The 17,819-nt window shown below is 40.2% G+C and overlaps 1 protein-coding gene across 1 annotated transcript in view; it reads left to right on the forward strand.

The window, feature by feature from the left end:
- Positions 1–398: 398 nt before the first annotated feature.
- Positions 399–17,819, forward strand: part of LOC146520031 (ras-related protein Rab-26-like) — a 54,372-nt gene continuing 36,951 nt past the window's right edge. Inside the window, exons 1-2 of the mRNA XM_085155704.1 lie at positions 399–969; positions 2,658–2,768. Coding sequence (XP_085011830.1) covers positions 784–969; positions 2,658–2,768 — 297 coding nt within the window. The 5' untranslated portion in view covers positions 399–783. The remainder of the gene's footprint in view (positions 970–2,657; positions 2,769–17,819) is intronic.

The raw sequence follows: 17,819 nt of genomic DNA on the forward strand, positions 1-17,819 counted from the left end.
GTGGCCGAAGCGTTTCAGCTGTTTTTCTTTTGAATATTCATGTATAAGAGAACCTTTTAAAATTATTTGTACTGACCTGCAGCCACACGCCATGTATACAGAGAGAGAAAGAGAGAGAGAGAAAGAGAGAGAGAGATACATACATACCAAACAAAAATACCATACAAAACAAAATCTATCTGAATGCTCTGTACTTTAGCAGACACTGACCCAAAGTCCTGCAAATATCAAGGTTTCATTGAACGCAAAACTTCGTTTTTAGGTGGAAGAATTCCTTGCACACAAATCTGTAGCAAAGCTGTGCCGCTGATTTTTTTTCTCCTCCTCCTGCTCTTCTTTTTCAGGACCGCGGAGAGCGCCCCTGACCCCCTCGATTGGAGGTTATGCGTTTGGAAATCACGTGATTGTGTTTAAACCTGAAAACCCCCCCTCCTCTCTAAATCGACTTCAGCTCTGCCCCCTTCGGCTTTGCCGTTACTACGCGCAGTGCTGAAGCTGCTGTCCTGGAAAGAGCAACCTATCAAGAGCAGGAAGCGGCAGATCAACAACGGAAGCGACAGCGATTTGCGACAAATTCACTCCTACTTTGAGTGGAAAGGTGTCGAGGAACATGCGTTCAACGCACAGGTGAAAAAAATCACCTGATTTAACTTCTTCGCTGCTCCAACTTTTCAGCCCTACCTTGCGCAGATTCCGGTTAGATTTGCTTTTTGTTTGTTTGATTCTGTTGAGAATAGTTTTTTTTTTTTTTAAAGAAACAAACAAACTATAAAATCTTGAGACATGTCTCGCAAGAAGGCTGTCAAAGGCAAAGCAGCGACCAGCAGCCCGTCCGCGGGCAGCCCCTCCGGGAAAGGGACCGGGAAATCTGCGAGAGGAAGCCCGGGCATCGTTCAGATGAATGGTGTAGTCCATCCCAGCAGACCGTCCATCAGCAACAGCAGCGAGTTTTATGACATCGCTTTCAAGGTAAAGGTGTTCGCCGATGTTACTCAGTCTACCCAAGTCACGCAAAAGTCGACTGTGTTGTAGGACTTTGCATGAAAACATCAAAGGGTGCGGTGGGGTATAATTTGCGAAACAACACACCCACGAAGGTCAAAAACTAAATATCAAGCAAATGATATGCATGCTTTTGTGTATGTGTGTGTATTTTAGGCACGATAAACCCGATTGTAGTCTACTTTATCCCTGCTGCTGCCGTTGTCCTGCCCAGCTTTCATTGTCTTCCGTTTTACCACCACCTTTATCATTTAAACAGCAGCGAACCCGCGACAGCAGCTGTGTCAATAAACAATCGATAACCCGGAGAAGGGGCGCATCGCACTACAACAGCCAACCAACAAATCATTTGCTCCTTCCGTGCAACCGGTTAATAGCACGTTTTCCTCAGAAGCAGGTTGAGTTGTTGGTGTACACAACCTAATGTGAGGGTACTGGGTGTGCAGAGCTGCCACTTCACCTCAACACAAACACAGATTCACACCCACAGATTCCCTGTGTGTACTCCCAGCGTAGCTTCAAGGGGCCCTTGCCACCTACTCCGTGTTTTTGAAGCAGCTGTTTGATGTGAGAGGAGAGATGGCTTTGTGTTGCTTTTTTCCATTTAAAAGAATGGATTGTTCCATGTAAGCCACTTAAATGAAGGGCTTCTACTTCCATATTTTCAAAAGGTTGGATTAACCTGTTTCAGTTTGGGCTCAGATTTCTACTGGTGAAAATCTCTACTGCCTGCCTTTTCTTCAGTAGCATCATATGCTGCCACACTGATTTCCTACAGCTCTGACAAGTGCTTTCAACATTCTCTCTAATCCTTCTCTTTTGATTTCTTTTGATAATTCAGCACTGGATTATAGTCCAACCTGTAGATTCAAGGTTAGCAGCAGGCTTTTGAGAGATTGCACTGTACCTCTATCGGACCGTGCTCTGAAAAGTGTCATTTGTCGGGCATTGTGCAATGTTCCATGTATTATGGCTCTCTCTGGTCAATAATCGCATTAAATATAAGAGAGACAGAGAATCCAAGCACCTTCTCTTGCACACTCCTTCAAAGGTCTGAATATGGGTGAGGCTTCTGAGGGAGGGGTCATAAAAGAAACAAGATTTTTAGAGATAAAAAGAAGTGGGAGCAACTCCTCTTTTTTATTCTTCTTCCTGGTTCTTTTGTGTCCTCTCTGCTTCCTCTCTACGGACCCAGGAGGCACTTTTAATTTCCATACTCCAGGTCCCAAAGTGCCTGAGCTAAACTGATAATAGTAATCACATAAAACCTTTAACCTAATCACAGCTCTGAATAACAAGAGAAATGTACAGCTCGCTTTTCTGCAATAAAGTTAACCGCGTACGAATACATCATGCACTTACAGAAAGGCTTTAAGGACATCAACTGGCCGCAGCAAGGAGTCACACATTCATCCACGTACACCTTCTTCCGTGGCCAAGCACCAGAATACCAGGACCGATTTAGCCGAATGATTCAGATGTGGCGATGACAAACAATCAGACGCTGATAGTTAATAAACAAATGAGCAACAGCTTCCTCCTGTTCATGCTAATTATTTCTGTTATTTCTGGCATTTACTTTTTTTTTGGGGGGGGGGGGGGGAATCATATCCCTCACATGCCTCTAACTCACTCCTGCTGGAATACCTGTGCAGGTGATGCTGGTAGGAGATTCTGGTGTGGGGAAAACCTGTCTTCTGGTCCGATTCAAAGACGGAGCTTTCCTGGCCGGCAGCTTCATCTCCACTGTGGGCATCGACTTTAGGGTGAGTTTAAATCACAAGAGCCAAACAAAAACAAACATAAACCAATTCCCTGCACACATGCACTTTCATACACACTTTTAGATTGTGTTGTTTCTAAATGGGGCCATATTCTAATGGGATTTTCTTTTTAAAGCTATTCAGTCACTTTACATGTCCCAGAACTCTGACTATCTCCTGTGTGAGATGTCTCACAAGATACGATATTGATTTCTTAAATTAGTTCGACATGCTTTAGTTTTTTAGTCTCCCTGGGCAATCACAGTGCCTATCATGTGCCAGTTTTATGGTCCCGCATGGGCAACTATAGAGAAATTTATCCATGTCTTCTTTTGATCACATTCAGGTGTCTGTGCATGTGACAGAAACAGGTGTTCACTTAGGTGATACTTGGAATCATATTTGCAAAAATGTGCTACTTTTAATCATTAAGTCATAATTGTTATTCAGTTTGATGCACATAGATTAAAATAAAAGTAGAAACAGGTATATCTTTTTGCTGTATATTCCTTTTCTTGATAGAATCTGGCAGATGCAGTTGTGGTCAGTTTACATACACTTGTTATCAGAATGATTGTTGTAATCATTTTGGGTGCTTTTAAAAGATTTGAACTGTTCTTTTTCCAGGATGCAACAATTATACAGCACACATCTTTAATTACTTTTTTAAAAAACAAGAATTGAGTGTGCAATTTGAAATTTTGGGGGGGATTTTCTCTAATCTACACACATTTGAAAGTATGCATACAGGCTTAATTACACACACTTACTAACTGATGCTGAAGGCAATAAAAGTTTTTTTAACTTGACAAGGCCAAGGCTTATTAACATCATCGGTGATCATGATTGACTGCAACTGGTAGGTTCTCTTTGCCTGCATAAAAAGGATTTGTTTGACAGAATTTATTGGACTGATGTACTCAGAACAATGGGAAAGTCCAAGCAACTCAGTGAAGAACTAAGAAGGAGAATTCTAGCTTTACTTTTGGTCACAATGACGAGCTGTATGTTTAAAAGATGATAAAAGTGAGGCTTTCACCAGCTGTCAAGCAAGGTGGTGGTAGCATTATCCTATGAGGCTGTTTTGCTGCCAGTGGCACTGGATCATTGCACAAGGTGTATGGAATAACGAAAAAGGAGAACTACCTCAAAATTCTTCAATTTCGCTTCAAATCAACAGCTAGACAGTTGAAACTTGAGACGATTAGATTATTGAATGGCCATCCTAAAGCTCTGACCTCAACCCTACAGAAACTGAATTTGTGGACTACGCTAAAAATCCAGGTCTGTGATAAGAAACCAATTGATTGAAATTGCCTCTACCATTTCTGTCAAGAAGAACATTCATGCCCATGATGAGTGACTGCAAATCAGTTCAAACTCCACATGTAACTGAGAATCATGTAAAAATAAATCTTTACATGTTCTGAGATAGGCAGCACGGTGGCACGGTGGTTAGCACTGTTGCCGCACAGCAAGAAGGTCCTGAGTTCAATTCCACCATCAGGCCGGGGTCTTTCTGTGTGGAGTTTGCATGTTCTCCCCGTGTTTGCGTGGGTTCCCTCCGGGTACTCCGGCTTCCTCCCACCGTCCAAAGACATGCAGCTTGTGGGGATAGGTTAATTGGATAATCCAAATTGTCAGTAGGTGTGAATGTGTGAATGAAAGTGAGTGCGAATGGTTGTCTGTCCCTGTGTGTTGGCCCTGCGACAGACTGGCGACCTGTCCAGGGTGTACCCCGCCTCTTGCCCTATGACAGCTGGGATAGGCTCCAGCGCCCCCCGCGACCCTGACAAGGATAAGCGGAAGCGAATGGATGGATGGATGTTCTGAGATATTTTTTTGCTTGTTTTTGACAATTATATGCTATTACTTTGTAGACTAATTAGATTCACTGGCGATAGTTCAGCAACATGGCTGGGTACAAAAAGCAGTTTGGTTAGGTTTGCCGTTGTGTTAAATGTACCCCAAAGCACTTTACACATCCAGTCATCCACACATTCACACACTGGTGATGGCAAGCTACATTGTAGCCACAGCCACCCTGGGACGCACTGACAGAGGCGAGGCTGCCGGACAACGGCGCCACCGGGCCCTCTGACCACCACCAGTAGGCAATGGGTGAAGCGTCTTGCCCAAGGACACAGCGACCGAAACTGTCCAAGCCGGGGCTCGAACCGGCAAACTTCCGATTACAAAGCGAACTCCCAACTCTTGAGCCACGATCGCCCCAGTTTAAAGAGTAAACTGAAAGAATAAGAATTGAGATGTAATTAATGTGACTGCAAGTCATCACTACATCTACAAATTCTTTACCATAGAAAGACAAAAATTTATATACTGTAAGCACTTTCCCCAGAAAGTAGTGTCATCAATACTATACTACTGTAAGCACTTTTTTATTATAAGCATGTGCACACACTGCTGATCTACTTGTAGCAGCTGTGTTGCTTTCAGTCTGTATTATGTGTTTAACCTCTTCATATTTCTCTAAAATTAAAGCTTTTTAGTTTTAGCTTGCTTTGTAAAATCACCGACCTGATTTAAATATAATTCTGTTTTTGTCACAGGTTGCACGGCTTCCCAACTTTTTTGGGGGAACAGGGTTATAATATTACATAAATGTACAGTAGTCTAGTAATTTATGTTTGTGTGTGTCTGTATGTCCCTGTGTGTGGTAAACTAAATATCCAACCATTGTATAGTCCCGTGTGGGCTGGACGAGTTTGTGGGTGGGTGAGCGGTTGAATTATTTACTTATGCAATGTCTCTTATGACACTTGTAGCACCCTAATGCTGATGCACATTTAGGCCTCTCCAAGTACAGAGGAGGCCTCTGTCTGCTACATTTAATGCTAATGGAGGAAAAAGAACCGGACGCATAAAGTTTAGCACTTACTCAGCTCTTTTGCCTTATTGACTTATTATTTAATCGCAGTGTAGCACAGAGCTGTATTACGTGAATAATGATCTCTTGTCAAAGCTCCCTTTGTCTTCTGCATGGTTTCGCGTTAAGCAGTTCAGTTCTTGAAACAGATCGCCCAGGACTCATGAGGATCATCTGCAGTTCTAGTTCTCTTATTATATTTTGTTGCGGTTTTTAAAAAATTACGTTTAAAACAGATCACCGAATGATTATAATTACATAATCGCTTAAAACTGGACACGGATATCTATGTAAACATGAATGTGAACTTGTTTAAACAGTGACAACAGTGAGCGGCTTATCTGTTTGTTTTTAAGACAAAAAGACCAGGGCTTTGTTGAGTTGGAGGGAAAACTTGAAGGTCTGTGGTGTTTGTCTTCCCATGGAGAATACACAGAGAAAGGAAGAAGGAAGGGGAGTGATTCTTATTTTTAGGACAGACAGTTTTGATCCCCTTTAGTTGGTGGGAAAGAGAGGCAATTTGCTTCGTATGGGGATTTGATCCAGTTCTCACTTCAAAGCTCTCTATCAAGACGCAATGTTTTCCTTTCCCCTCTTGTTTATTGCATTCTCATCTCATTTAAACCTCAACATGTTCTCGGGATTAGAGTTGCATTAGTACATAGTTTGGTCTAAGATACAGTGAGTGTGAATGCAAAATGTGCTGCATCTCTGCACTTGTGTTTCGCTTCAAAAATCCATGCAGGATGCTTATAAAGGATTAAATTACAGATAAGAGTGAAAGGTTAGACCGTACCTTGCTTACTGTCATAACACAAATGGGAAGCAGACATAGCTCTCTATTCCACACTCATGGCGATGATATGATATCAACCCTACCAGGTTAATAGGGTGAATTCAAGTCTCTAGCTGCCTAATGAATCACACCAAGAAATGTTTGTGTCACAGATTTATCACTGGTTCCAGAAATGCGTAATTCTGTCTTTCAAATTCGTTTCTACTTTCACATCACTGTTTTGCACATGTAAAAGTTTTTAGGAACTAAAATTTTAACCAGAGGAGTTCAGTTTTCTCTTGTTATAGTTCAATTGAAATTGAAAATTTGCATAAAAGTGTGTTGACAGTTAATACAAGTGCTAATGCATCGGGACTTTGCAGGTATTAGTGTGTGTAAATGACTTGTTACCCAAGCAAAAATAAATTATGACAGATATTAAATGATTGTTTTCAGAAATTACACAATTGGTGCCATTACTCCATTATACAAAATAAATTTTGATATTTTACTTTCATACACTGTGTTGCCAAAAGTTTTTGTCTACTGTCTGATGTCAACCCACCCTTTGCTGAAACAGCTTCAACTCTTCTGGGAAGTCTTCTATCAGGTTGTGGTTAGGACTAAACTGTAAAGGCCACTCAAGTTCTTTCAAACTAAACTCATTCATTCATGTCTTTATGGACCTTGCTTTGCGCACTGGTGCGAAGTCATGTTGGAACAGGAAGAGCTCATCCACGAACTGTTAGCACAAAGTTGGGAGCATGAAATTTTCCAAAATGTCGTGGTATGCTGAAGCATAGGAGTTCCTTTCACTTGAACTAAGAGGCTAAGATGAACTCCTGAAACACGACCGCACCACAATCCCCCCTGCATCAATCTTTACATTTGGCACAATGCAGTGAGACAGCACAGTGTTCCTGGCAACCTCCAAACTCAGACTTGTCCATCAGATGGCCAGACAGAGATGCGTTTTTCACCACTTCAGAGAATACGTCTCCGCTGCTCTAGAGTCCAGTGCCGGCATGCTTTCTAGCACTGCATCCGACATTTTGCAGTGTACTTTATGACGTAAGGTTTGGACGCAGCTGCTCAGCAATAGAAACCCTTTCCATGAAGCTCTCTACGCACTGTTCTTGAGTTGCTATTGCTTCCTATCGATTCCACTTTGTTACAATGCCACTAACAGTTGACTGTGGAATATTTATAAATTTCTCAGTGAGAAATGTCATGATTGGACTTGTTACACAATGGCATTCTGTCACAGTACCACTGAGTAAGTAACACACTCTTTCACAAATGTTTGTAGAACCAGTGTGCATGCCTAGGTGCTTGTTTTTATACACCTGTGGCCACGGAAGTTACTAGAATGACTGGAATGGGTGAGTGACAGCTTTTACAATATAGTGTTTACACATTTGCCTAACAAAAGATTCCTGGTTTGATCCTGTGAGAAATTTTGGTGTCGCATCAAAAAGGGCATTTGGCATTAAAATCTGCCAAATTAAACAGTCTACCTAACAAGAAGCAAAGCAACTAAGGAAAAAAATCACAGCATAATGACTGGAATATTATTACAAAAAGTCAAAACAATGGACAAACAAAAAAACAGCAAGGTTTTTGTTTCAAATTCTTTTGGAGACGTCTCATCTTTTTCAACTCTTTTATCAATCTCCCTCTGCCCCATCTGTGAAAATCTACTCTCCTCTTGGTTGTGACTTGAGCCCAACTAGAATGGCCATGTGCATGTAGTATGCCAATATTAGGAGGTGCACAACACCAAAGTGCAGAGGAAAGCATGCACTGTGCACAAGGATAACAGAAGTGAGCATAAACTACCTGGATTAGTATTAAGTCCATCAATCTATCACCAAACAGTATTTAGCATGTCAGCCTGTACGTCTCTGTCCATTGCAATGAGATTTTCATGCACTGAGAAACCAATATCAACTGTAATTGTTCACATCCATCATACATTAAGTTTCCTTCATTTTCCTGTCACTTCCCTCCCTGGCATCCCGTTTGGCATTTCATGCATATTCTTGCTAAAAAATAATGTTTTGTTTATCCTTTTAAATGCTGGAGCCTGAAGGGATGCAATTTTTTTTTTCACGTTTAACTCAATCCCACAGTTCCAAATAGCAACAGGGAATTTATCTGAATTTAATTCAGTTTTATTTTTATAATGCCAATTTACAACAACAGTTGCCTCAAGGAGCTTTATATCGCAAGGTAAAATCCCTACAATATTAGAGAGAGATCCCCAACAATCAGATAATCCACTATGAGCAAGGACTTGGCAACTGTGGGAAGGAAAAACTCTTTTAACCGGAAGAGCCCACTGCCTTATCAGGCTCAAGAATGGGCAACCATCTGCTGCAACCAGCTGGGGGATAAGTGGAAATTATAAAAGCTAGAGAAAGAAAACAAAAGTTAACAAAATGTATTTATAGCTTAGATAAGAAATGTTGTCTGAATGAAGAAACAAAGGGAAATGGAAAGGGAAATGATGCCAGAGAGAAAAAGAAACACAAAATGCTCAAAAAGAAGCCCTTACTCCAACGAACCTTCTTTTTATGTCTGTACTTGGAAAAACAACCTTTCCTCCTGCTTCCTTTTCAGTCTATTTCATTTAAGGACAACAGAGAGAACGAATACTTCAGAGTGGTTGAGAGAAGAGCATCACTTCTCACCTCTAGTAAGAGACAAGGGAGCTGCTCTCAGCTGTCAGTTATGTCTGCTGCACCCAAAGTGATAGATCTCTTATGCAACCACAGATTTTGCCTCGGCTGGGCAGTAGTTTCATTTTTCAGCATGTATTTCTATAGTAGTGAAATGAGATATGGGATCTTTATATGAAGTTTATATGGATGTAGTTTAATTTTGTGTTGCATAACCTGTTCTTCTGTAACTGTGTGCTTGTGTTTCCGTCTCTCCTCCCTCACATTCTCTGAACAGCCAGAGCCCAGGTGAAGAATTCATTATTATCTCAATATTTAAAGTTATATGTTGACTCAGTGTTACAGTAATGTGTGGGAACAACACAGGTTCAACGGCCATTGTTTGGACTATGTTGCTCTTAATCCCCTTGCATTTACGGTGCTAGAATTTGACAAAAAGGGTTAAAGATACTGAGCAGAAACAGCTGATCAGTGAAATTGTTATTTTTAAGAAAATGTCTTAAAAAATATGTCATAAGACCTATAAGTTATATTGCCTATAACTCCTGACTAACGTTTTCTCACTCAATGGGCTTAAAATTAATGTTTCTTTTTCAGTTTGTGGTGATCTGCAAATTGTGCTTTACAGTGTATGTGAATTTATGAAACATCCTTACCGACTGATATGCATTACCACCCTTGACCTAAGTTCTTTCCCTGCTTCTGTCTGATCTCTGAACAAAATTTCCAGGGGGCTCATCTCATACTGGCATGTGGGCTAACCAGTATACTGAAAGTTGCCCAGTGAGCTAGGAACAGATCATTTTAACTCTAGGGGTGGGTCATATGGCCTTATGTCACTATATTTCAAAGAAACCTGTGATAATTATATAATTGATGATTTATATTTAAATACTAAGGCGTGCTTATTGGAGATTGCAACTTGCAGGCATCAGCATCTATAAGTGAGCTGCTGCCACTGATGTCATATTACCTAATTTGAAGTGTGAATCTACTGAGGTGCCAGCAGCTGGAAGATTATAATGCAGTATTAGTGACGCATTATATACAGTGACCAAGCATGGGTCAAATGTAAGCACAAATGTAGTCCAGTTAGTGTCGCCAATGGAAAGTTTAGGTAAACGTATGACATAACTGCTCTTAATGCTTTAGTTTAATAGTGACCAAGGTAATGTCAAATGTCATTTGGGTCCCCCCTCTCCATCCCCACACACTTGATTGTGACCACAGCTGGCAAGTGCTCTAGCGATACTCGATGCTCTAGCGATACTCAAAGAATGGTGCTTTGCTGAAGGTTTTTAAAGTAACCTCCTTTTTAGCTAGTAAATTGCCATTGGAGACTGACACCCAGCTCTCGCTCTCAGACATAGCTGGGCTTGGTCATTATTGTGTATGCGTGCAGATTTTTGTACAATACAATACAATACAACTTTATTTATATAGCACATTTGAAACTGAAGGTACACGAAAGTGCTTCACAACAAGGTTAAAACATAAATCAGCTGGTTCTAACATTGCATTTTTCTGCTCTGCTGGAGCACGTAAAGCACTTTAAAGAAGCAGTTTTTTTCTATGTATGTATGTATTTGGCATGCAGACAGGAGCAGTCAAGGATCAAACTACTAACCTTCCAATTAGTGTATGACCTGCCCTACCTCTTGAGCTACAGCTACCCCATATAATGCTGGTATTTACAGGGTGGCTGTAGCTCAGGTGGTAGAGCAGGTCATCTACTGATCGGAAGGTTGGTGGTTCGATCCCTGGCTTCCCCAGTCTGCATGCCAAATATCCTTGGGCAAGATACTAACCCCAAATTGCTCTCCGATGCATCCATCGGAGTATGAATGTGTGTGAATGTTACTTAGAAAGCACTTAGGAAAAATGTGCTTGTGCGAATGGGTGTGAATGGGTGAATGTACAAGTTGTGTACAGCGCTTTGAGTGCTCAGAAAGAGTAGAAAAGCGCTATATAAGAACCAGTCCATTTACCATTTACCATTTATTTTAATTATACCAGTATTATCGTGGACTTTATGATATAGCACAGCCCTAATAAATATCTTTATTTCTGAGGATTAAATCAGTTACAACTGACCACAGACTACAGCCCAGAACAGATGAAATATCACAACACAGTCTCAGTTCTCCAGTGTTCTAGTAGTGCTCTGTAGGAGTGGTCTATAAAATGTCCCTGACACATTTAAGAGACATGGATCACATCTTGAATACTAATTAATGTCTTCCTGCTTGTAGTCTGTATTGTACTTAAGACCTTTTATCAGTGCAGTGCAACTCTGGGCAAGATTCATTAATGCTCTTCAGCTACAATGGATGAGTCCATGGTTATCACTGACTTATGGGATGCACAAATATTGTTGCAGTAGCCTTGTCCTGGTAAACACTTTAATGCTCTTGTCTAGTGATTTGTCTCAGAGTATTACTGTACGTGTGCGTGCGTGCGTGCGTGCGTGCGTGCGTGCGTGTGTGCGTGTGTGCGTGTGTGTGTGTGTGTGTGTGTGTGTGTGTGAGAAAGAGTCAACCATGTTTTTTTTGTGAGTCATAGAAAACCAACCTCTTTCTGAGCTGGATAAAAGAATGAAATGAATAATAGGTTGTGTTTTTGGTGTTTCCGTGTGTGTGTGTGCGTGTGTGTGTGTGTGTGTGGGGGGGGGGGGGGGTTAAATAACACACCATGTTACATAGTGCATTTACTATACTTCTATACTTCAAAATAACTAAAACACAAGGTACTGTCTCTGCCTTCGTGAAGCTGCTTTCAACCGCTTCCTTATTGACAGGGCGTGGCCGAAGCGGGTGGCTCTGCATGTTTGATTTGGCTGGTGTTTATGGCGGATGCTCAAGGATCTCTCGCTTGTTACGCAAATATGTAAACCGGTACACCGTGGAGCCACCTGCCCCTTACTGTATACTAATCATTATTCTTATCTGTAAATGTTCTCTAATATTTGTACTAATGAACATCAGACTCATGTGTGTCAGGATTTTCATACCTCACTGATGACGGAGAAGTATGTAAACATCAAGCTTCCATTTTTAAGTGCAGCAGGCGTGATTCGCACATTCACCAGGGAACAACATTGATTCATATTTCACTTTCCGCTGATGTTATTTGTGGTAGTACTTAAAATGTGCAACATATGGGGGTGGGGTCTATGATGCAGGCAAACTGCAGAGACTTCCTACTACTGTTATAACGACAACGAGAGGTAGGCTCACTTTTATCTAAGTTAATGTGGATAATGGAGACATTTTTGTAATTGAAGGATTTCTTACAAAAGCTGGTATAGTCATTACCTTACACTGTGTCCATTTACCTTCATTTATCTCATGTGAATTGCCCGGTTAATTTTACTGAATTAGTCATCAGCAACAGTTTATTTATAATTTATCTTTTTTCATCTGTGAACAGAGCAGATGTTGAATAATTCAAAGAAGTCTAGTCTTATTATGAAGGCAGTGCTGAGGACTGTCTGTTAAAGTGTGTGCATTTACATGACAGTGAAGATGGGTGTGTTCCTCCTGCCAATGCAGAAAGCACAGAGATATGACGGAGGCAGCGGCAGCACAGAGAGCTGAGAGAGAAGGTCAGTGGTGTTACAGAGGATTTGAATCAGCTGTAAATTATGTTGTCATCTTGGCACAGGAACAAAACATATCAATAAGCATGAATATGTTACATAATGAGGATGAAATGTAATGATTAATAGGGATTAGAATATTTCTCTGTGCTTTAGTCATTTCGTCTGTGAAATGTCAGAAATATCTATATTTTAAAACAGGACCTTGAATGAAATACACTGAAACCAAGTCTTATTCGTGTCTTAAAAGCGAGGAATCTCACCACGATGCAGAGGCCTGAACAGTACATGATTATTTTACGTTGCTGCCATGGCTCAGACTTGTTTCAGCACATACCATGTCAAAGCAAATATCCTGGTTAGATTTTTTTTTTTTCCGGCTCACCCCGTGTTTGGTAGGTATTCACTGTTACTGAAAGGATTGCGTTGCTTCTGGCCGAGTCACTTGGCAATAATAATTTGGCCCTTCCAAAAGTCACTCACGTCAGCACGCCTGCCTATTTTCCTCACTTCCCATGGGCTGAGCATGATAACGACTGTTCTTTTATGTGGCATTCAGACTTGGCAAAAGCACACATTCTGAAGTAGAAGTACAGATACTAGAATAAAGAAATACTCCAGTAAACGTTGATAAAAATAATAATAGTAGATGGGATACAAACTTTAGTCATTTTTTTTAATTCTGATAGTTCTAAACAAAAAAACAGAAATGTGTTTTAGAAAAACATCTTTAAAACAAAAATGGCACAAATATTGATTAGGCAAATCTGAGATGGTCTCAGGGACAATACAGCACATAACAGCAGTGTGTACAATGCAAGCAGGCAGGGGATAACCAAGTGGCCAGCATAGTGTACAGGAACATCTATGATGAGTATGGCCAGGGTGGTTGAGAATAACGGAGTTAAGATCCAGACATAGTAGTGGTGGACAAGCTGAGGAAGAAGACTGTAGTAACAGAGGTAGTTACACGAAGTGATAGCAACAAGAGGAAGAAGGAACAAAATATACTCGAGAAACCCGAGAAGGGAGCCAGAAAAGATGTGGACAGTAAAAGCAATAGTGCTACCCTTGATAATCAGAGTACTTGGAGTAGTGACCCCCAAAATGGGTAAGTTGCTCAAGCAGATTCCAGGAATGACATCTCTGCCCAGAAAAGTGCAGCCCTATGAACATCAAAGATACTGTGCAGGACCCTCAAGCTTGAAGGATAAAGATCACCCACAGGGCAAGCGGGGAATTTTTTATATATATATAGATAGATATATAGATATAGCTACAACAGAACCAAAAGGGAATTTACAATGGAAAATCCCACAGTATCAAAGCCTGAAGGTGGCTCATCAGATCATAAGTGTGACCACAAGCATGTTAATTGTTTTTTCACCACTGATAGAGCCATGCACCATGAATTTGTCCCCCACAGTCAGACTGTCAATGCAGAGTTGTAGAACGTCCTGAGGCATGTGAAGAACATTTGCCACAAATGACCTGAGATGTGATGCGTGCCCATGTATGCGCCCACTCACTGTTTTGAGCAGTGATCGCAGTGCATAAGATATCAGGACATAAAACACATGCTCAGTGCAGCTTTACTACAAAGATACTGAATGTTTAAAGCGGTTATTTTTTTTTTAACCAGTTCCCTTTTGTTTTAAAGTCATTACACGTCATTGTGACCTTTCTAATTCTAAATGGAACTAGAAGTGTAATAGCTGATTTACTGTTTGACCTCTTACTCCAATAATACTGAGTCAGTCATCACACCTTTATGTGGTTGTCTTCGGTAGTTTGCAGTTGCACTGGAAGGCATATTTTAATCTGTGGTCAGTTGTTTTGATAGCAGCTTTATAGGTAAATGGGACATGCTTAACAGTCGGTTTATCAATCTTAAATTGACATTTTAGTGTGATTATCAGGCAGCATTATCTTTCCAAGTAGATAATTGTGTAAAACATGCTTGTAATCGGTTGATGGGAATGGCCGACCGGATGGGCTTAGTTGAATCATGGAGCGAGATGCTGGTGTGGTTTCCTTTCATTTCCTTTCAGTCACACGTTACGCTGCACATTTAGTAGCTGTTACGGACACACACAGATGTACGCAAAATGTACAACAGCAACCTGATAACGATGCTCAACAGATGTGACGACTGTTAAGGAACCAGGGGAGATAAACGCAGGCAGCAGACTGTGTGTCTTACATCAGTGTTTGCACATATACTGCAGGTGGGCTGTTCTAACATTTTTTTATAAAAATAGGCTGCAAAAAAAAAAAAAACATGCGTAATTTTTTTTTAGCAAGCTTTAAAAAATGCAAGTGAGATAATAAAGAAAACATTTCTTCAACATTAGTTCATCTGAAACTAGTTTCTTATGACTTCATTAATTGACCTTTTTTCTTTTTCTGTTGAATGTGTGAATTTGTCACATTATTGTAAAATGACACGGTAAGTAACTGCAGAAAGTACATTTTCTTTACTTTTCTTTATATTTTCAAATCGGTTCTATTTTATCCTTCAACTCCACTAAGTTTGAGGATTTAGTATGGCATTTTTAAATATAGCTAACAGTCAATTTTACAGATTCTGATAATAAAAAGTATAATAGATGGGATGTGTGGCATCAGCACCAATGCAAATGGTCTGTTTTGAGCAAATAGAGTGCTGACCATGAAGCAATGTTGTTGACTCACCAGTCATTGAATGTTCTTACCCTGATGCAGGGCTATCACAGAGAGACAGCCATGGGCAATTTAGATTCACCGGTTAAACTGAAACCAGATCCATTAATATTATAATTAAAAGTAATATATATGATTATTTAAGAACTTCTCAACAAAAATAATTACATCCTTCTGAACACACAACTTTCACATGAATCAACAGACACATTCATGTTTATGGTGTGAGCCACCGTCCTTAACACCGGTAAGTCATGAGCCAGACCATCGCAGCAAAGGCACTCTGAAATAGACTAAATAAGTACAACTATGATATGAATCATTTTACTTGAATGCTGGCCTCTGTATGTGTGCTTGTGTGCGTGTATTTACCTATTACTGACTGCAGGTTGCCTTTGACTTCTGTCGTCAGTGTACACACTTCATAGCTGCTGATTGTTGACCTTACTGAGTGCATTATTATGCACTGCATTTTAAGTGTCTGTGTAATGGCTAAAAACTGTTTTATGCAAAGTAAGATGAGGTCATCATCTTTAGATGGCGTTGGGATGGTGACTCATGCAACAAGTGGATGTTAGTCATCACATCATCACAGCAACTCAGTTGATCCTCAAGAGACGTAATAACATATTTTCAATAATAATTTTGCTCCAGTGATGTGAAATACCCCTACTTTCTGTTCTGTTGTGTTTTTGCTGTTGTTTTTCTGGTGGAAAAATACACGTAATGTTTCAGATGTGAACTCCTGAAATGCATTGCAAATCTTTACTTGTAATATTTAAGTTCTTTAGATGATTCAAACCTTTTCTAAACTTCTGCTTCTGCTTTTTTCTCAAGTGGTCAGAATTTTGTATAAAATGTAAGAGTCTATTTAAACAAAGCAATGAAAAGATGAAAGCAAGACAGCAGGGAGAGACGCATATTTGGCATGTGAGAGGCTGATAACGGACCCATCATAAAAATCAAGCTGTGGCTTGATGATTGCATCTTCTTTTCTGAAAGCTTCCGCTTCTCTTTGATGTATCACCTGTCAGTGTGCATGTCACTGACAGTGCGTTGCCTCTCTGATAATGGTCTCTTTGCATCTGTCTGTCAGTAGTTTCCAGCATCTATACTTTTTTATTATTTATTTTTTGGTAGTTTGTGTCAAGATGCCTGAGTGATTTCTCCATTATCCACTCTCCCGCCTGCCAGTTTGTCTGCCCGCCTGCCTTTTCTGAGTAGGTGGAATTAAAGTGCCAAGCATAGTCATGCACTGCAAATGGCAGTAATGTTTTTTTTTTCTGCTTTAAAAATAATTTGAATCAAGATGAACTGGGCCCTAAAATGCATATTTGGACACATTAAAAATGAGAACTAAAACCGAGAACCAATATGCATGAATATTTATAAGTAAAATTTTGTGCAACTGTTGGCAAAATGTTACTGTTTCCAAAGTTAACTGAGAAGAAGGTTAAGGTTAGTGGAATTCCTTATGTTTTGCATACTTGCAGAGAAGTAAGCAAAGGGCAAAGATCAAAGATTTGGGCACTACAAGAGATTTGATGGCTCAGAAGAGTTTTATAAAGATCACTAACTTAAATTAGAGCTTAGATGACATTTGAGGAGTCACTCTGCAGTCGTGGGTTCCTCTACAAAGCTGCCTAGCATTCGAAATGTATTTGCTGTAACTGACACCCACAAAGCAGGAGAAGACAATTATACAACAAGGAGGTGTTTTTAGCAGTCATAGTGAATCTTAAAAGTGACTGTTATTAGAAATATTGGAGATCGCCTGTGTGGTGGTGCTCTGGTGCACTGGGCAGCAACACCTGCACATAGAAGACCGAGCCATGAGAAGAAAAGCTCAATAACAGGAGTTTGCAAATAAATATCTAAATGAGCCTGAAGCTTTTCCTGTATTCAGAAGTTAGAACTGAATTTTCCATCATCATGAGCAAGCATATGTTTGGATATAAAAAGGAAGAAAGCAACACCCCATGGGGGGAATTGATCATTCGTTGTTTGTGTTGCAGCCATTGACGTGAGGTACATTTCACCACAATCTTCTGGAAGCAAATATCACACTGTCTGTATTTTAAAGGTTCTGCTTTTGCCATGGTTTTCACAATCCTGGGACCTAAACGCCATCAAAAAATCTGCAGCCAGACATTAGAAGAGTAATAAATATGAGAGGCGCCCAAGAATCTAACAGAAGTGCAATGCTTTTGCAGGAAAAGTAGGAAAAAAAAACCCAAACAAAACAAGAAGTGAAATACTTCTAAATGCTACAAAAAAATTCTCCACGCTGTGATATTTGCCGAAGGTAGCGCTACTGAGATCTACAAAACGTTTCCTTTTAGGCTTTTTCCCATTTTCTTATTTTGAAACTGTAAAAGGCAGAGAGAAAAATGTTTTGCTCAAAAAGAGCTTTTTTGGAAATCGACTCATT

This window comes from Neolamprologus multifasciatus, chromosome 4, assembly GCF_963576455.1.
Source record: "Neolamprologus multifasciatus chromosome 4, fNeoMul1.2, whole genome shotgun sequence".
NCBI classification, from domain to species: Eukaryota; Metazoa; Chordata; class Actinopteri; order Cichliformes; family Cichlidae; genus Neolamprologus; species Neolamprologus multifasciatus.